Source organism: Dipodomys merriami, unplaced genomic scaffold (assembly GCF_024711535.1).
Source record: "Dipodomys merriami isolate MVZ:Mamm:240054 unplaced genomic scaffold, mDipMer1.0.p SCAF_21, whole genome shotgun sequence".
Lineage (NCBI taxonomy): Eukaryota > Metazoa > Chordata > Mammalia > Rodentia > Heteromyidae > Dipodomys > Dipodomys merriami.
Window position 1 is genome coordinate 14,983,856 of NW_027203493.1, and position 21,087 is coordinate 15,004,942.

Here is a 21,087-nt window from a genome sequence, read left to right on the forward strand (position 1 = left end):
CAAGGAGAGTAGAGGTGGGGGGGGGGGGTGGATTCAGGAATTCCAGAAAGGGCTGTGAAAATATAGTTTGGGATTGCTAATGCTAAGTCTACTATTAACCAATCACCCTGACCTTGAGACTGGGGCTGCATCATTCTTCCTGCAATTTATTTACACACACACACGGTAAGGGTCGCATGCACGCACATCCTGGAACACACACACAGGCCATCCAATTCAGGATGGTGCCATCAGGAATTCCCAGATGGAACACCCAGCAGGAGAAAAAGCAGAACCTCGAACGCACTAAATTGACAGCTGGAGACGCCGTACGCATGCGCGCGCGTGGAGGCCCGGAGCTAGGCGGCGCTCTGTCTCGACCCGGCCACTCTAGGCTCCCCGCGCGCGCCCCGCCCCTCGCCGCCCTCCTCGCCCCCAGAAAGGCGGAAGCTGCGCGTCCGGGGCGGGGCGGGGCTGAGTTTCCCGGTGTTGGGTGGACGCAGTGGCGGCGGCCCGGGGGCCGGGAAGTTGGCCTCGGGGCCTCCTCCCCTTGGTGCACCCAGTCGATCCTCCCGGCGCCTCGGCTGGGGAACGGAGGCATGAGACCTGGGGGAACCTTACCCGGCGGCCCGGCGTCCTAGAGTGGTGAGTGGGCCTGACACCTGACCTCCCGGCCGGCCTGGCTTCCCTCGGGTCCGGGAGCCGCCCCCTGACCCAGTCCCTTCGCTCCCCACGGGGGGTCTGGATGCCGCCCCGGGTCCCTTCGCTGCCCGCGGGTCACCCCGGGTCCCCTCCTCCTCTCGGCTTCCGGGGTCCCCCCCTTCGATCACCCCGCTCCCGGGGTGGGGGTGAGGGCGCCCCTGCGGCCCCAGCCCGTCCTCCCCTCGCCCGCGCCCCTTCTCCTTCCGAGGACCGACCAGAGATCGCCCTTTGGAGTTTCCCGTCCTCCCAACTTCAGTTCAAAACCAGAACAAGAACAACGACATTCCCTTTCGATCCCCAGCGCCTCCTCGCGCGGCCAGCGTCCGGAGGAAAGCTCTTTCCGAGTTCCTGGCTGAACTTTGGGGGGAGGGTGTCAAGAAATTAGGTGACACCTATGTTCCTCCCTCCCCTACCCACCCCCCTCCGCCCCGGCTCTCAGTCGTGGTAGCGATTGTTCCAGACGCTGAGTTGATACAAAGCTGTTCCTACTCAGGGGGAACTCCAGCTGGAACTGAGGACTGTCTTGAACGTGAAGGGAAAAGCACCCCAGAGTCTCGGCAGCTCTGAATGTGTAGGTTTTGATTGCTCCTCGGAGAGCAGATTACTGTCTTGTTCCACAGGTCTAGAAAACGAGAACAACTCGTTGAAGAGATTCCGAAGTGTTGGCTTGGGTGCACTTGGTCGCTGGCATGTTTCTCCTTTCCCATTAGGGAAGGTAAAGGGACTTTTCTGACTTTGAGGTTGGGGGTTGGAGGAAGGACTGTGGACTCTGGTGACTCAGGGAGAAAAAAAAAAGTATTTTAGGCGTTAGTTGCCCATGTCTCGGATGCGAGGGTCACCTAGGAATTTTCATCTTGGTGCACTCAACCTTGTGTTTTTGTGTTATTTCAGAAGTAGAACCTGAAGAGGTGTCTGTGATGAAATTTTCATACCTGGTGGCTGATAAATTCTCAGCCCCTTGGTTTACAAGAGAACTCATTCAAATCATTGGCCCTTGGAAGGAAATAAGTAGTGCCTCAGAAAGGAAATGCACCTTGAATTTAGATTCACTGTGGGGCTGGGAAGGTGGCTCAGTGGTAGAGCGCTTACCTTGCATGCATGAGGCCCTGGGTTCGATTCCTCAGCACCACATAAACAAAAAGAAAAAAGCTGGAAGTGGCCTTGTGGCTCAAGGGGTAGAGCACTAGCCTTGAGCCGAAGAGCTGAGGGACAGTGCCCAGGCCCAGAAATCAGGCCCCATGACCGGACCCCCCCCCAAAAAAAACAAAACCCCAAATTGTATACTGCTGGGAAGGTGGCTCAGTGGTAGAGCGCTCCCCTTGTAGATTCACTGTGATAATACTTGAATAGCTTTTTGTTGTTGTTTTTCAGCATCTCTTGATTCCCTATTGTTGCACATTTGCAGCATAGATTTTTTAAGGAATTGGTAAATAGTTCCCGTAGTAGCTGGTTGGAGGTGATTTATGGGTATTTTCTTTACATGAAGGTAATTTCCCAGAATTTTCTTTTGCGTTACTTTATTTGTTGACCTACGTATGTTTTTCGGTTACAAGCTACTATGGATGGCATAAGTTGTTGATTCCTTTTACTTTACAAATTTCTATCATACCATAAGTAGGCCTTAGAAGAACAAGTTTTTGTGGATTACCCTACCTCGCCCCTAAGGCATTTAGCAGTACTATTTTTGGGTTATAATGGATTCCCAGTTTCTAATTTGCAGGTTTTACAAGGCTAATTTCAATAGTCATTCATTTTGCAATCAAAATAAGTTGATGGTGGTTACATCTCCACAATAACTAATTAAAGCTGCACTTACCATACTGGATTCCCACCTGCAAGAAAGGAATGCAACTCTAAAGCTCTTAAAAGTTAAAGAACCATTTAAACTTTGTTCCCTACACTCTATTAATTCATGTAGGGGAAAAAACACCATAAGTAAATAGAAAAGAAGCTGTAAAGAAATACTAAAGTAATAGTAACTATTTTAACATACTTGTAGCCCTGTCTTGTAGTGGCCGAGGTGGGTAATTTGTTTAAATAAAAAAGAAACACAAAAATACTATATGACACTTAAAATAATGCTGGTTAACTTTATTTTCTGTTTGCAGGCTAGTTACAGGGCACTATAGACTGGAGAGGGTGGCTGTCTAAAAATGTTTATTTGGATGCTGTACGGCTTGTGTGTTTATGTCTTAAAGCAGGGAATTCCTGTTAAGGACTTAGGACCGAGTAGGCAGGATTTCCTAGGAACACATAGCTATTAACTTGTGAGTTTTTAAACTGGACAGGAAGAAAGCAATGTATAGACCATCTGTAAACTAAATTTTAAACTGGACATTTGGGCAGAAAGGTACGCCCAGAGTTGGGTGCTGGTGGTTCACACCTATGATACTAATCTCTCAGGAAACTGTGCTCTAAGAATCATGATTGGAAGCCAGCCCAGGCAGGAGCTGTGGCTCAAATAGTACAGTGTTAGCATTGAGCAAAAAAGCTTAGGGACAGCACCAGACCCAGAGTTCAAGCCCCAGGACTGGCACAGGAAAAAAAAAAAAGATACACTCGGTTTAGTCATATTTGGTATACAACTATTAATTTCTCAAAAGTAATCTACTTTAAAAATAAAATAGTTAAAGACAAAAGATAAATCTGTCTGATGTTGTTGAAGGTATAGGAAATGGAATTTCTCATGTATACTCTGTGGAAATGAAAATTAGAAAATCTTAGATAACCAGCATCATCTATCAGAAAGCTTAGAAAGTTACAGATCTTTGGACCCAACAAGTCTACTTCTAGGAAATGTACCTGAGTAAATAATTGGACACAATAATGTATATAGGAAAGAAAAATAAGAAGGGATATATATACCCTGGTGTGGCATAACTCATTTGTGCTAGGATTGAAGGTGGAGAGAGGCAGTAATACTATGCTAGTGTTACTATTTGCAACTGTCTCCTGTTCTTCTTTCCTTTCAATCTGTATGCACTTTTCTGATGTCTAAGTTGGATATTACAAGGCATTGGGAGCTATTTTTAACTTTTAACAAAAATATATCAAAACTAAACAAGAAAATAAAATGCACGCTTTTCTACTGACTTTTTAGAATTCCATCGACTCAGTGTAACAGTGCTGGACAGCTCATATTTATAGTATCTATTATAATCAGAATAAAGAAAAAGTCTAAAGTGCTGCTTGGTAAATGAATTGCTCAGAACACAGATGAACATAATATGTTACTTATTAATACTGGTTTCTTAATCTTTTTAAGCTCCATAGTATCCACTTTGATAAGTGAGGCCAATATAATTATTAAGCAAAGGACTATATAAAGCTATATGAAATAATAACTTGATTTTACTGCCTGGTACTGCTATAGATTTGCACATAATAATCATTTAATCCTTGCTGTAACTCTCAGGTGAGTCTTATTGTTAACTGTGTTTACAGTGAGGAAATTGAACCATAGATAGGTTATAGCATTTGCCCAGGTCATATACAGAGTGATAGCGGAAGAGGGGTAAATCCAGACCATGAGATTCTAACCCTTGACCTCTTCACCACTTCCCAGTACTTCCTCTCACAGAACCATGCCTTACTTATCCTAGGTGCTGATCATCCAGTGGCTCTCAGAATCTCTGACACAAAGGAGGAATTTTGGTAGTTAAAAGATTGGAAAGTACTATCTTAATGTGGCAGGTAGAATTTTTATATAAAAGTAAGACAAGCTAGGGGATAGTATTGACTGGAAGTTTTTGAGGAGAACCGTATCTAGCATATAATAGGAAATTTCCTCAGAGAACAATTATCTAACATAAAGACATAGTTACATGGGCTGTGGATTGTGTTTAGGCATTAGCAATGCAGCTCATCTACATACCACAACAATTTAGAATTCAAAGACATTGATCTCCTCCTTACAAGAATATTTTTCCATTGGTGAAGAAACCTCACTTGTTTTTTCCATTGATAATGAAACATTGTCACTTGACCTGACTGAACCAGAAGGACATAAAGATACAGGATTTAAATTCCATTCTTTCTACATAGTAGAAATTCCCACACTGAGCATTTAGGAATCCTCATAGAATTTCTTATCAACAAGAAGAAACCAAGACCCAAATAAATTGTTAAGTAACTTGCCCTAAATCACACCTGCAGTAATGGTGCAGGGTGCTCTGCTCTTTATAGCCCTGCCTTGCTAGCCTGCCATACGGTTCTCTTCAACTCAGACACTTGAAGGCACATCAGCGATATAATTGAATTCTTCAGCATATGCTTAACAAACACTTGGTCTATGAAAATCATGTGCTTCAATGCTAAGTGTATGGAAATGAGAATTAAACTCCTGATCTTAGTCATAAGAAACAGACATGTGAACGGATAATGTGATCTAGATGAGTGTTACTACTGAGTTCCTTTCCTTTTTTAGCCTTGTATTGTCATTCTGCTAGATCATGAACTCCTTAAAGGACCCGGTCTTTGTGTGCCCCAAGTGCTTTGCATAAGTGTCACAAATTTTTTGAAGGAGGGATTCAGCTAACTTATTAAAAAATAGCAGTCAATACTGAGAAACATTTTAAGAGTTATTTATAAGTAACATTACCACAGCTAGTGTCTCCTAATTGGTGACTCGCATAGATAAGTTATGTGTGTGTGCTGTTTTTTATGTATAAAAAAAGCAGTAAAGCATTTGTTCCTGGGTATTTTTACAGAGCAGTCGACAATCAAGTGACTATGAGTCTGTTAAACTGTGAACGCAGCTGTGGGTCCAGCCAGTCTGAAAGTGACTGCTGTGCCGCCATGGCCAGCTCCTGCAGCGCTACAGCGAAAGATGACAGTGTAAGTGGTCCGCCCAGCACAGGGAACCTCTCCAGCTCCTTTATGGAAGAGATCCAGGGCTACGATGTAGAGTTTGATCCACCATTGGAAAGCAAATATGAATGCCCCATTTGCTTGATGGCATTACGGGAAGCCGTGCAGACACCATGCGGCCACAGGTTCTGCAAAGCCTGCATCATCAAATCCATAAGGTATGTGACATAAAAGAATGATATCCTACAACAACCGCATGCAGAGTTCACTACTGTGTCACACACAGGCCATTCCCAAGAATAGTCTCACACATAGAAAGCTTTTTAGGGAAGAAAAGAACAGTAGACAGAAAGTACTGTAGTACAAAAGGTTGGCTTCTGCCTCTCCTCCTCCTCTGACATACAGGTAAATAAGAAAATAGTTCCCTCTACTTAAAGACTGGGAGTAATTCTCTGCCTTAAAAAAATATTTTTAAACTATGCCATTTTTTGTATGGTTTGGAGTATCATTCCAGGAATTGTATAAATGATCATTTAGCCATAGTACGTTCTGTTACCCAGTGTCTGTAACTGTAAAATAGTATTATTTTAAAGAAAACATTCACTGAAGGGTCTTCCTTCATTGCCTGGATCCATAATCTAGTCCTCCCTGTCTCAGCTGCTACTGACTGGACTCACCATCAGCTCTAAAAAGACTTCCTTTTACTCTTGTCCTTCTCCGTCTCATTTTAGCTGCTAGAGTGAGCCTAGTAAATAAGTGAGATGATATCATCTCTGCTGGGAGACAAAGTCCTTGCCAGGTGTTGTAATCCTAGCTACTCAGGAGGCTGAGATCAGAGGATCATAATTCCAAGCAAGCCTGGGTAGAAGAGTCCTCCTGAGACTTTTTCCTCCAGTAAACGGGAAGTGACACTGTGGATCAAGTGGTAGACTGCTAGCCTTGAGCACAGAGAAGCTCAAGGACAGTACCCAGGCCCCGAGTTAATGAGTTAAAGCCCCACAACCAACAACAACAAAAAAAGTCAGTTCTTAAAGGCCCTGTATGATAGGCCCATGGTTTGTTTTCTGAGCTCTCTGCTGTTCTCCCTCTCTTGCATTCACTTATTTGCTGTTCACTGAACATGTCAAGCAGATGCCTGCCTTGTTGAGTTAATTGCTTTAGCTGTTTTATCTATGTGAGCATTCTTACCATAATTAACCCCTTGATCTCCCTCCAGTGTAGCTGAACTATCCCTCTCTCAAAGGTTCTCCGTACCCTGTTTTTACCACAGCAAGGTCATCCCTACTTTTAGCCCAACAGGCTCTACTTTTTTTCCCTAGTACTTCTGCCTTCTGATATACCTTCATAATTTATTACCTCCTCACCCTACTAGAAGATAAGCCCATTAAGAGCAAAAGTTTAGTTCCATCTTCTTTTTTTTAAAATAAGATAACAATTTAATGTCTGAAACGTTTTATCATTCTAAATGTAACAACAACAACAAAAAAAGCCCAGCACATTGCAAATGGTGTTTAAATACAGAAGGTTCTTGAACTTTGATTGGTGCAGTTGTCTTTCTTTGCTAACACTGAACTATTTTATTTCTTAAGTGCTGATAATCGTGACGGGCCCACGGTAGGTGCTCAGTGTATTGCTGTTTTAACTTGGTGACTGTACATGGGTGAGAAAGAGGCAGGCACTCCCTTCAACTGGTCTCAGCACCTAGGTTTCAGTCACCTCCCTGTAGGCCATCAGATTATGAACCATCAATGAAGTAATGCACTGATGGAGGTCAGGTCCTCGTGCTCCAATCACTTCCCAATATTTCTGCATTAAGGACTAAGCCATATTCCTAAATAGACTTTATTATTATTTCTAAACCTATTTTCTTCAAGTCCATGTCTGGCTATTTATTGGTTTCATAGGTTTTTACCTCTTAAGTTTTGAACTTGAAGTTAATACCTCAGCCTTGGCATAATTTAAGTTACAAGAAACTATGTTCCTTAGTTTATGGGGGATATGTGTTGCTGGTTGTTCAGTGAACAAGATCTGTTTAAGGGAATTTTCTCATGCTTGGCACTGTTGATACTTTGTTGTGTCTTGTGTGTTGTAGGATTTGTAGCCATATGTTTGGTATATGTCTCTTAGATACCGGTAGTACCACCCCCCTTCCAGCTGTGACCCACAGGGCCCTCTGGAAACAAGGCAGCCACTGATTAAAACCAGGAACTTAGGATAAATAGGAGACCATGGTTAAGGCTCAGCCTTTTTTTTTTTTTTCTGTTTGAATGGTTTTCTTACTTGTAGTCTACTTGGGTAAAATGATACCGTATTCTGAATTATCAAATGTCACCCATGTCCCAGAAGTAACTAACCTGTAACAGTTCTTTAATAGCAAAATATTCATGTTCAGAATTAGTGGGACAGTGATCTGAAAAGCAAACAGAACCCACAAAAGGAAATTTGAGGCTTTTCCCAACCTCTGTGTTCTTCTACCCTAGATGACATCTGGTTTTGGTTCTAATATTTTTAAAGAAACTGCTCTAAAATTCCTCATTGGTTCTCGTCATTCAGAGAATCAAAATTCATTACAGTGTAATTCCATTTTCTTTTGGAATGATGGCCAAAAGTATGGGTAATAATTTTCAGTTTGCTTTGGAAGGTTCTTACGTTCTCTGAAGTATATATCACTATAGGTGTGAATATGCATTTCAATAAAGCTGTTCATGGCTTTCTATATTCTCCATGTCTTTGTCAATGTAATAACGCCATTATACAGTCTGAGAGAGGCCCCATAAAGATCAACGGTATCACTCATCATTGATTAGCTCTATGCCATTTGATAGCAGATGTCATTGTTTGTCATTTTTTTACCTACCACAGCAGTGAGCACTGATGAGCACACAGGAGGTACTCAGCACATGTTAGAGTGATTGATTAGAGTGATTGACACTTTGTCAGTGAAGGAGACATTCCAAAAAAGTTAAAAAGGAATGACACTCTCTTTATGGCAAATTTTCTCATCATGAAATGGATAAAAGCATGGGAAGCATGTAATCCTAGCTATTCAGGGGACTGAGATCTGAGGATCACTGTTCAAAGCCAACCTGAATAAGAAAGTTTTGCGGGGTTTTTTTTGTTTGTTTGTTGTTTTGGGTCTGGTCATGGGGCCTGAACTCTGGGCCTGGGCGCTGTCCCTCAGCTGTTCAGCTCAAGGCTAGTGCTCTACCACTTGAGCCACAGCGCCACTTCCGGCTTTTTTCTTTTTGCTTATGTGGTGCTGAGGAATCGAACCCAGGGCCTCATGCATGCAAGGCAAGTGCTCTACCTCTGATCCACCTTCCCAGCCCCTTGCATTTTTTTTAAATTGTCAATTAACCACCAAAAAGCCAGAAGTGGAACTGTTACTCAAGTAGCAGAGCACCAGCCTTGAGCTAAAAAGCTAAGCCTTGAGTTCAAGCCCCAATATCAGCACAAAAACAGACAAACAACCTGAAAGCAGGACATAAGTCCTTTAATTCCTTTGCACCCTGGATAATCAAATAAGAGAAACCTATTGCCCAGGAGTTAAGAGTATTACAGTGACTGTTTTCAGAGTAGACCTTGAAATGAGGACTTGTGAGGGTAGCGCTGATTGGTATTTACCTTATAACTGAGCAATGTACCATAGGCATAAATACAGTATTATAAAAATAGTCCCTTTTACTGTGTGGACTGTATCAAGGTCAGCTAGGTTGCTGGAATTCCCATTAATTCTCCCTTCATTTTGTGCCAATTAAAATAGGATTTTATTCAATGGCTTTTTCTCATTTTCTAGATAGAATCTATCCTTCCATCTAAAATCGGGCTTATGATAGGTAATCAATATGGTATTTATTTGTACACATTTCATAAAAGAATAATTAATGAACTATACATAAGAGGTCAGATGATTTTGGTGGTCCCCTGCAATCTAATATGTTCAGTTATTTTATGCAGTAAAGTTGATTTTTCTCCTGGAAATGTTTAAATCACTGGATTATTTCTTTTAGGGATGCAGGTCACAAGTGTCCTGTGGACAATGAGATCCTGTTGGAAAACCAACTATTTCCTGACAATTTTGCAAAACGAGAGATTCTTTCTCTCATGGTCAAGTGTCCAAATAAAGGCTGTCTACACAAAATGGAGCTGAGACATCTTGAGGTAGTAAAGTTGTTTTCTAGTGTTAGCGTGTATGCAAAGCAGTTTCTAGAGAAAGGGGCCCTTGTATTTATTTATATATTGGCTATACCTACCATATGATAAATGAATAATTGGCTACTAAATTATTGAATTAATACTAACACTTTGGCTGTTAAATATATTGAACTTAAGAAAACAATTTTTTTTTATTTAGGACTTTTTCCTAACAATAATAAAAATTAAGTTTCCTGAAAGTTTTTGACATGAGCATTATCTACAAATAAAACTGATTTAAAAAAAACTTTTTAAATACAAGAATCACATTTTAATCCCTTACCTTTATTTCTCTTACTTTAAAAAGAATAGCATGTACCATGTACCCTCATGTACATTTCGTTATTCTTTTTCCTTCTCTCTGTCTTTCTGAATGGTCTTTTTTTTTAATTTACTAAATTAAATGTTCCTATAGGTCAAAATGAATTGAAGCAATCATAAAGAAGTTGCCTTTTAGGTTATGATAAATCAATTTTTTGCTTTTGTAGTTTTTACTAGAAACACTAAATATATTTCAGGTTCTACATGGAATTTAGTGTTTAAGAGTGCTACGTAGTCTGTGATTTTTGAGTTAGCCCTTTTTAAAAAGACTGGTTCTTTTAACAAGCACTAAATTGGTAACCTGGAAATCTGACTTCTCTCCACTTGTCTTTTAGAATTGAATGCATGAACTTGACAATTCACATTCTTTGCATAAACTTCCAACGTTCCAGTTCACAATGGTGTGAAAAGCCTTTATACTATGAATGGTTTTTTGGTACAAATTAGATAATTCTGTTCAAGAGAACAGTATAAACTTAGAAGTAATTATCTTTAGAAAACTTGCTTAGTGTTGGCAGATAATAATTTTGTTTTCTGTATTCTAGGATCATCAAGCTCACTGCGAGTTTGCTCTTATGAATTGTCCCCAATGCCAGCGTCCCTTGCCAAAATTCCAATTTAATATTCACGTATTGGAGGATTGTCCAAGAAGACAAGTTTCTTGTATAAACTGTGCTGTATCCATGGCATTTGAAGATAAAGAGGCATGTACTAATTTGGGTTTCTTAATTCCAATACTTATTTAAATTTTTTTAAAGATATATATTTTGAAGGCAGTAGCAGTACACACAAGTGAATGTACATTAACAGTTTAAAAAAAATTGTGAGAAACAAAGTTTTACTGAATCATTGCAAAAAAAAAGGTGCAGTTAATATTTGTGTATCTTTCTTAGAAAACATTCCTGCTACTGTGAATCTTCCAATTGCAAAAGGCACTAGGAAAGAAATATGCTGCTTCTCTTTCCTGTATGTGATTTTTTTTTTCTAGTACTAGAGCTTGAACTGAGGGCCTCCCACATTTCCCGAGCTATTTAGCTCAAGGTTAGCACTTTACTACTTGATTCACAGTTCTACTTCCAGCTTTTTACTGGTTAATTGGAGGTAAGAGTCTCATGGACTTTCCTCCCCAGCCTGGCTTTGAACCAGGATCCTTAGATCTTAGTCTCCTGAGTAGGATTTCAAGAGTGAGCCAACTAGCACCCAGCAACAGTATATGAATATTAAAGGCCGATCTGATTGCTAACAGACAAGTAAAATGATTACTGTGTAAGAATTGTTGTGCAAGAGGGATTGGGATGTTAGAATCAAAGGGTAAATTCACTCAAGCAAAACATGTTCTGTTGGTAGTAATTTATTGTGCTGCATGCTATGTTCTTTTCAATATGTTTGTTATACTTTCATAAGGAAGTTTTTTTAACCTTATTTTAAAAATTTTATGTAGCCTGAAACACAATGATGATGATACAGTAGTTTTTTAATGCAAAATCCAGGATGATAGTTACAGAGTTTTATTTATATTAATGGTTAATGTCAAAACTAACCTGAAAGGTTAGCCTTTAGTGCCTGTCCTTTGTACTCCACTAAAAGAACCAACTATATTTCATGTTCCTTTATAACTGATGCTTAGATCCTTCTGCAAACTTTAATTCTTTTAAATATTTCCCAGTTTTCTGTAGGCGATCAAACTTACTATATTTAGTATATTGATATTCAAAAAAATTCTGCTAAATGAAATTCTCCCCCTCATATAACTGATATCAGCCAATTAAAAACAAATAATTTGCTTATAGTGTAGAGAAGTTTCAGTCATCAGAGCAAATTGACATCAAGGTAAAACTGAGTAAATTAGATGGAATAGCATGTGATTCCTACATAACAGCTAAAGTCACTGTATTATAGAAAAATAAGATGTACCCTTCTGGGATTATCAGAACATGAGCACCAAAGTCTCATCCCCTAATGAGGCATTTGTTCTGTAACTATACTGAGGAGAATTGGCATTGATTTGTCATGCTGCTGCTGAAAAATTTGGGAAACGATTGCCTTTGGAAAAAAGAGAGCACTGGTAAATGATGGCCAAACTAGTCACAAATAATCTGCCTCATATTAAAAGTGACTTTAAAAACTGTTTACCTGTTCGCATATTCTTTGTCTGAGTCAGAAGTCTGAATGAATCCTATTTATTACACTAGCAAAAGGAAAGAAAAAAATATCCTCCAGGTAGTGTTATAATACTATGGCTTTACACAAACCAATGTTCTTAATTTGTTCATAGTGAAAAAAGTACTTGTTTTGAAAAATTACTTTCTTTGTGGGTTTTTCTTTCTTCTTCTTATGCTTCTATTTTTTCTCATTAAATTTAGATCCATGACCAGAACTGTCCTTTGGCAAATGTCATCTGTGAATACTGTAACACCATGCTCATCAGAGAACAGGTATACTGATTTCCTGTAAAAAGTAAAGATTTTCAAATAGCTCACAGAAGTGTTAGTATTTTTTTATTTAAATCAATAAGGCAAAATTAATACAGCTTGAATAAGCTAGAACTGCAAACATTTCTCACATTAATGTAGTTAATAAATATATTAAAACAACAACATTAAGAACTTTTACAATTCCTAGATCATTAACATAATGCCTACATGTATGTATATTTATAAAAATTTTATGGCTAGGGATATAACCAGGGTAAAGCATTCACCTAGGATGTACAAGGTGGTATATTGGGTTTGTTCCCCAGCACCACCCACAATAGAAAGAATTCTGATGAAAACTGGATAATTGTAAGAAAAAACCATGGAAAATAAGAGCCCTGTTTTTAAAAAAAACAAAAAACATTTAGAGATACTTATTTATACCCTATGAAATGAAGATCTTAGGAGTCCAGAGACTGACTGAAAGAATAACCTAACAATGAAATAGAAGAAAACTAATTAATCCAGTGGTACCTCCTGAGGCATACAGGAAAGTTTTGAGATTTCTCTGTTCCTTTGTCATTTAGGCTACTGATGGGGCATCATCAGAGATAGTATGTATAATAGAAAACTGTTTTGGTTACTACTAGAAAAAGGAAAATTCCATCTGATTGCTATTTTTTTGACATTTGGGGAGTTTACCCACAAATTAAAAATATTAGTTACTAAACCTATGTATGCACCCATGAACCAATAAACCCCACAGATCATTGAAGTAGAAGCAGCAAAACCTGTCATTTGATGACATTTCTCCATTTACTTCTTTTGCAGGGGATGGGGGGTGGGGTTGGGATGGAAATTGTCCAGGGCCTTGAACTCAGGGTGTAGGCACTGTCTCTGAGTTGCTTTTTTTTTTTTTTTCCCCCCCTCAAGTTTAGCAGTTTACCACTTGAGCTACACTGTACTTCTAGCTTTTTTGGTGGTTAATTGGAGATAGAAATCTTACAGGCTTCCTTTCCAGTTCTGGCTTCAAACCAGATCTCAGCCTCCTGAGTAGCTAGGATTAGAGGTGTAAGTCATCAGCACCCATCCTCCATTTATCTCTTAACAATGTCCTTTAGTTACTTTCTAACAAAGTCTTATTATACGAAGGTGTGAAAGGTCTCCATTTATGAAGTCCCACTTCCCCTGGTTTTTCTTTTGTTCTCTTTTAATACTTAAAGCCATGCAGTATATTTTAAAACAAGCTAAGGTAAAATTTAATGTAGGATAAAAACCTAGACAAAGCATTGGAAAAGGTAGATTTTGGTCCTAGCTGTGCCATTAATTTGCTCTCTGGTCCATAACTATTTTGTTAAATTTCTTTTAACAAAACAAAACAAAAAAGCTTGGCACTGTTTTTGTCAGTTTTTCTTTTCTCCCTTGTAGTGCTGAGGATTGAATCCAGGATTTCATACATATTAGGCAAGTGTTTTACCATCACCGAGCTACCTTACAACTCTTGGCACCAATATTTTTTTTTTTTTTTTTTTTTGCCGGTCATGGGGCCTGAACTCTGGGCCTGGGCGCTGTCCCTCAGCTCTTCAGCTCAAGGCTAGCGCTCTACCACTGGAGCCACAGCGCCACTTCCGGCTTTTTCTGTGTATGTGGTGCTGAGGAATCGAACCCAGGGCCTCATGCTTGCAAGGCATGCACTCTATCGCTGAGCCACCTTCCCAGCCCCCTTGGCACCAATATTTTTTAATGTGATTCTATATAATAGATCTTACCTTAAAGAAGGTATCTTTAAGGACATTAGGGCATCTGCCTGCAATATCTGTCATCCCATTGATCACTAGGGTTGGTCAGCTGATCCAACTAACTAGTCTAAGTGCCTTCTTCCTCACCACTTCATGTGCAATCCCATCTCAGCTTGGAAGTTGGGTCAAAGACTAATCTTCCTTGGTAGAGGGGAAATGTTCTTTGGTCAAGGGTATAGAAGTAGTTTCACTCTCCTGCTGGAACTTCCAAACAAGGTCTCAAGAATGTAACTTTGGCCAGGCGCCGATGGCTCACGCCTGTAATCCTAGCTACTCAGAAGTCTGAGATCTGAGGATCGTGGTTCAAAGCCAGCCCAGGCAGGAAAGTCTGTGAGATTCTTATCTCCAGCAAACCACTCAGAAAACAGGAACTGGTGCTGTGGCTCCAGTGGTAGTGCGCTAGCCTTGAGCTAAAGAACTGAGTCCCCAAATCAAAGGCTGAGACATTCTTTAGAGCTTTGATTAATAGCTAAGTCTTCCAGAATAACTAAAATTTGCACAGGTTAGCAAAAGATAAGATGATTTGTAAAAGGTTATCATGAGTGAAGTAATGATTCTAGTTAGTGACTTTAATGCATGCAGTTGACAGTCTAGACTACAGAAAGGGCCTGGTTGAGTCTGCAGTTGTAGTTATCAAAAGTTGTATTTTTTTTTAATTGCCACTACAGGATGCCAGCTCCTAGCAGAAAGAAAATTTCATTTTATTTTTTATTTATTTATTTTGGGGGGGGGGGGGGCGGTAGTAGGGCCTGAACTCTGGGCCTGGGCGCTGTCCCTCAGGTCTTCAGCTCAAGGCTAGCGCTCTACCACTTGAGCCACAGCGCCACTTCCGGCTTTTTTTATTTTGCTTATGTGGTGCTGAGGAATCGAACCCAGGGCCTCAGGCATGCAAGGCAAGCGCTCTACCACTGAGCTACCTTCCCAGCCCGAAAATTTCATTTTAGGAAATAAATTTTAGTGAATTTTGGAGTGCATTTCATGATATATTTTTTGGTATTTCCCTCGATTTTGAACATAAAAACCAATTTTTATTAGCTATAGGTTTCTGTCACGGTTTACTCAACTTTGTTGATGTAATCCAAAAATAGCCTAGGCAATACATGGTTTTGTTAGGGTAAAATGTAAATTTCTTTTTAAGTATAATTTCATCAAAGTAGTACAAGACATGAAGGCTAAAACATTTTTCAACCTCTGTTTTGATTTTAAGATGCCTAATCATTACGATCTGGACTGCCCCACGGCCCCAATCCCATGCACATTCAGTACCTTTGGTTGCCATGAAAAGGTAAGTTTTCTTTTTTTCTTTGATTTCTTAAATATAAGAAACGTTGATAAATGATGTTTATATATAAAGTATACAAAAGTTAAACATAGATGTTACAGCACATACATGCTTAGCCTACATGTTTTAGTCATGCTTAACCACAGCTAATTAGCCTTTATGTTTTAGTCATGCTTAACCACAGCTAAGTGCATTTGGACAGATATGACAAAATAAGATGTGTAGGCTGAATATTCGCAGATGAACAAAGTTATTTAAAAAGACAAAAGAGAGCTGTCTAATGAGTGGGTAAACGTAGTGATTGGGGAACTACAGGTAGTTTGTTTCATGTTATTCAACCTAACAGCAGTGTCAGAGACTCGAAGTGGAGGTGGAAGTGTAAATACCTGAGCTTTCAATAGCAAGACCCAAAAGGAGGACAAAATCTAGGAGCCCAATGCATTTCTAGGAGGGAAAATGTATTGACTGTAAAATTCATTAGATATAGTGGGTAAAGAATAGGGAGCATCTAGAGAAAGTCTTGGTTTCCTGCCTTCATTCCCATATAGTTGAAGAAGAACCATTTATCCAAAAAAAAAAAAAAAAGGAAGCAAAGAACTGTGGGAAAAATAATAATAATTCTGTTTCCATATTGTGGAGCTGGGGATGAGGGTTCCCTTAGCTATAGGACATCTGGGCAAAGATAACTGTCAGACAGTATATATGTCTGACAGAGACTTAGAATATTGATTCAGTATATGTGCTGCCAAAGCAAACTCAGAATATTGATTCAGAAAGTAAGTTTTAGTGGTGATAGAAGATGTGATTGTACATATGTGGAATTAGGCTTACATGGACAAGAAATAGACCAAGGAAAAGAATCATAAGCAAGCAATAGTAGGAATAGGTAAGCCAGGCAAGGCAAATTCTTGTCATGGTCTCCCAAATCATCTTTAAGATTAGTGACCAGCAGTGCTCAATGTCTAACAGAGCATTATTTGTGGTAAGTCACTTCCGTTTCTTGAGAATGCCACCAGACTTTTTTTCTGCTATACTCTTAAAACCTTATTTACAATAAACTTAATATTTAATAATTTAGAAGACTAAAATAGTATGTATGATGATTATATTTTGTGGGAAAATCTTGTTTGTTTGCATAGAGGAAAAGCCCTAAAGGAAACACATCAAATATTAATGAAGTTAGTTAAGATAATAGATGATTTCTTTTTAATCTGTATTTTCTGTTTCTCTATAATACTCTATAATATACTTGAATTTCTTTTATGATAAAAATTGTTAGAATTGTTTTACATACAGCATTCAGGATGTTATTGATGGTCTTGGAACACTGTGGAGACAGCATATTCCAATTTAAAATTGATTTGTATTATAAATGAGGCATTGGGGAGGACCTGTTTTTGCCTGTACTGATAATTTTATATGGCCCATAATGATGTTATCAATATCCAAATGACTCTTAGAAGAAAAAATGTCCCCGACTCTTTTAATGCAAAGGGGAAAAAAACAAAAGACAAAGAATTACTGAGTGCAGCATCTGAAGTGTTAGAAAGGATTGATCTTGAACATGAGCAAAGTCATCTGTGAGTCAGCAAAGAAGGGTATTCATGTGAGTGAAAGGGAGATTTATTCATCTGGTAGCCTCAGTTGTTTTTGTTTACTAATATTAAGAGTCAGGATCCTTTCAATTAGTTCAAGAATCCAATGAATGTCAGGTGCTGGTGGCTCAGGCTTGTAATCCTAGGTACTCAAGAGGCTGAGACCTTAGAGGATCATGATTCAAAGCCAGTCCAGGCATAAAACTATGTGAGGCTTCTTCTCTAATCAGTAAAAGGCTGGAGGCATGCCTCAAAGTGGTAGAGCACCGCCTCACCTGAGGGCAAAACAAACCGATGCATTGTACCCCCACACACAAAAAATATCCAATGGAGACAAAGGGAAGATAGAAGGAAGCGGTGGTGCTACTTAAAAACTCATTTGCGGGGCTGGGAAGCTGGCTCAGTGGTAGAGTGCTTGCCTTGCATGCATGAGGCCCTGGTTCGATTCCTCAGCACCACATCAGCAGAAAAAGCCAGAAGTGGCGCTGCGGCTCAAGTGGTAGGGTGCTACCCTTGAGCTGAAGAGCACAGGGACAGCACCCAGGCCGCGTTCAGGCCTCACAACTGACAAAAAATAAAAATAAACTCATTTGCTCTGGCTAGGTCCTTTTCCTGGTTGTCTCAATGTCTATGCCCAACCTAAGGTTTGTGCTTGGTTTTTAGATGCAGAGAAATCACTTGGCACGCCATCTACAAGAGAATACGCAGTCTCACATGAGAATGTTGGCCCAGGCTGTTCATAGCATAAACCTTGCTTTACCCTCATATGATACCTCTTTGCCACGGGCTTATGACCCAGATGTTCGGAACTTCATGGAAACCATTCAGCAGTTAGAAGGTCGCCTTGTAAGACAGGACCATCAAATCCGGGAGCTGACTGCTAAAATGGAAACTCAGAGTATGTATGTAAGTGAGCTCAAACGAACCATACGAACCCTTGAGGACAAAGTTGCTGAAATTGAAGCACAGCAGTGCAATGGGATTTACATTTGGAAGATCTGCAACTTTGGGATGCACTTAAAATCTCAAGAAGAAGAGAAACCTGTTGTCATTCATAGCCCTGGTTTCTATACAGGCAAACCTGGGTACAAACTCTGCATGCGCCTGCACCTGCAGTTGCCAACTGCTCAACGCTGTGCCAACTACATATCCCTGTTTGTCCACACCATGCAAGGCGAGTATGACAGCCACCTCCCCTGGCCCTTCCAAGGTACAATACGCCTTACAATTCTTGATCAGTCTGAAACACCAATAAGGCAAAACCATGAAGAGGTAATGGATGCCAAACCAGAACTCCTTGCCTTCCAACGACCCACCATCCCACGGAACCCCAAAGGTTTTGGCTATGTAACATTTATGCACCTCGAAGCCTTAAGACAGAGAACCTTCATTAAGGATGATACGTTATTAGTACGCTGTGAAGTCTCCACCCGCTTTGACATGGGAAGCCTTCGAAAGGAGGGCTTCCAGCCACGAAGTACTGACACAGGGGTGTAATATCCCCACATTTTATTTTAAAACAACAAACTATCTGGGAAAACAGTGCCTTTTCTTGTCTGTTCTCAATAATGATACGCAAACAAAAAAGCAATTGAAAAGATGTACTTCCACCAATGAATGTTCTACGAAAGGACACTTACCACTTCCTGATACACATGCATAAGGAAGTTTTTCTCCCTTGGGGATCACATTCCGTGCTTTTTTTCTACCATGTTGCATCTGAAGGCCCTGTGGAGAGCAGTAGCTGTTGTGTCAGAATACCTCTTTTGTTGTACTTTCATGGGCTGTTACTCCAATATGTGTGATTGTCAAAAAGTTCAAAAATTAGAGCAGTATAACTCAAATCTTCCATAATAGTAGACTTTGCTTTAAAACTTTAGCTTATTTTTATAGTATTGTGTGTAATATATTAAATGCAAAAATCACTACTACCTGTGCTAGTTCCAACAGGAAGAGTTGTTGCTCTAGATATTGAGTTCTCATTTTATTTGACCTACTGATTGCCAAGGATTTGAACCACGATCCTTAAAAACTCAAGTTCTCATTCATCCCAAATCCCCCTCAGGATATTAACTAAGGATATAATTCAGGGACTAGTTTAAACCTAAGCGTAGACTTACTTGTTTAATATAAATATGTTAGCTGTTAATAAGACTGGTGTTTCATTCATCCTTGCTTACATGTGTCCTTGAGGCCTCCCAGTGGCAGCGTCCCCAGAGTTCAAAATGCTCAGTGCCTTGTGGATACCACCTGCTGAGTGCTAAACTATGTGAATTCTATAGCCCTGCAAATGTCTTCTGTTTATGTACACAAAATCACCAGCATAAAAATTACAAGCTATCATCGAGCATATGGCATTTCAGTGATGATGACAGAAGCTATCTGAATCTTCCAAAAACGCTCCAATTTAGGTAAAGAAATTGAACCAAAACTGATTTTCTAAAATTACTGATTCACACCTGTATTCCTACCTGGGAGGCTGAGATTAGGAAGATCATACTTCTAGACCAGCCCAGACAGAAAAGTTTGTGTGACACCTCCCTCCCCCACTTTCTCAACTGAGAGCTGAATGTGATGGCAAATGCCTGCTGTTACACTAGCATGGGAATTTAGGAAAGCCTAAAAGAGGTGGATAATGGCTCGGGCATGTTCCTGAGCAGGAGCATGAATCAATGCAAAAGAAGGCTTGAAGTATGACTCAGAGGGAGAGCACCTGCCTAGCAAGCACAAGACCCTTGAGTTCAAACCCTAGTACTGCCAAAAAACAAACAATCAAAAAAAACAAACTTTTTTTTAAAACTTGGGACATTGTCAGAGGTCCCTGAGAGAGGTCACTCACTAACCCCAGGGTTAGACATCATAGTGGCTATATCATGACAGTTGAAGTGAGTTGCTTTAGTCAGCAGTTCACACTAGGTTCTGAGGCCCATCCTGTGGAATGTGTTGAAGTGGCCAAATGTTCCTAGTAGAGATGATTTTTATGCCATTCTGTATTTATTAAGGCCTGTATATATAAAATGCTATGGAATCTAGTTCTCAAAGAGTACCACACCTATAGGGTGAACTCTTAAGAATCTAAGAGGATCCATCCACTGCCGTTTACACAAGATTATTTAATGAGAGAAAATGAAAGATGGTATTGCACCTTTCAAGAGGCCAAAACAGCCCCTGACCACTGTTCAAGATCTGCATCAGTTTCAATAGAATACTATGGACCTTCTCTGCCAAAATGACTCTAGTTTTCAACTCCAAGCAAGTATCGCTTTGATCTTTCCCTGTCTCCTCCCCCTCCCAATTTTCAGTCTCTTGTTAAAGTGGAAATAAGGTCAAGAGACCTTGTTTCCATATACTATGTCAATACCACAGCTTCTCACTAGCTACCAGGTTATTCCTGGACATTTGAGCCTCTTAACCATTCTTGTATACATCATTGCAACACCATCTTCTAGGTTAGGGAAACCTGCCCTGCTGCTACTCCTCTGATTGTTTTCCAGTGAATAAATCATTATCAAATCCAATTTAAAAAGTAAGCAGTAGTTATTTTTGTATTTGTATAGAAAAAGCCTAAAGGAAATAAAACTGAACTGTTTTTGATGGCTCTGTTTTCTTTATGTGCTCTTGCATGATTTACATTTTTCTACTATAAATATGTATTTTTTATTCCCAGATGAAAATTAATTTGCTACAACACATCAAACTCCTCCCCCTCCCTCCCCCACCCACACCTCTTTTAAAAAGGAAATGATATTTAAAAACTTCCTGGTCAGATTTCTATTAAAAGCATGTCTGTATTCGGTACAAGAAAAGTCATTTCCTGCTTTGGTTATGTTTTATTTTTTTCTTAATGCCTCAGGAATTTTAACTGCTTTTTGCTTACATTCAACTTCTTTGTAACTTCATGTTTCCCATCTATAAAATGAGTAAAACTAGATGTTTCCCAGGTTCCCTCCCACCATTAAATTCTGTCTTCAGAAATTTAAATTCTAGCCAGC

At 39.8% G+C, this 21,087-nt stretch overlaps 1 protein-coding gene across 4 annotated transcripts; it reads left to right on the forward strand.

The window, feature by feature from the left end:
• The first annotated feature begins 427 nt into the window (after positions 1–427).
• On the forward strand, positions 428–20,689 carry Traf6 (TNF receptor associated factor 6). 4 transcript variants are annotated; one of them, XM_070032571.1, is made up of 8 exons: positions 428–624; positions 1,175–1,252; positions 5,391–5,708; positions 9,501–9,651; positions 10,551–10,709; positions 12,369–12,440; positions 15,426–15,503; positions 17,759–20,689. In XM_070032571.1, exons 3-8 carry the CDS (start codon positions 5,413–5,415, stop codon positions 18,590–18,592), a joined length of 1,590 nt encoding a protein of 529 aa, XP_069888672.1. In that variant the 5' UTR covers positions 428–624; positions 1,175–1,252; positions 5,391–5,412; the 3' UTR covers positions 18,593–20,689. The 4 variants fall into 4 exon arrangements, with proteins under 4 accessions (XP_069888672.1, XP_069888671.1, XP_069888673.1 ...); XM_070032570.1 differs by lacking the exon at positions 1,175–1,252 and adding an exon at positions 1,302–1,396; XM_070032572.1 differs by lacking the exon at positions 1,175–1,252.
• Positions 20,690–21,087: the final 398 nt, after the last annotated feature.

Excerpts from the sequence above, each read along its gene's own strand:
- Traf6 (XM_070032571.1), top strand. The coding sequence starts at position 5,413 with ATGAGTCTGTTAAACTGTGAACGCAGCTGTGGGTCCAGCCAGTCTGAA. Across the intron at positions 9,652-10,550 it reads TGGAGCTGAGACATCTTGAG|GATCATCAAGCTCACTGCGA; the intron begins GTAGTAAAGTTG and ends TCTGTATTCTAG. Across the intron at positions 15,504-17,758 it reads CCTTTGGTTGCCATGAAAAG|ATGCAGAGAAATCACTTGGC; the intron begins GTAAGTTTTCTT and ends CTTGGTTTTTAG.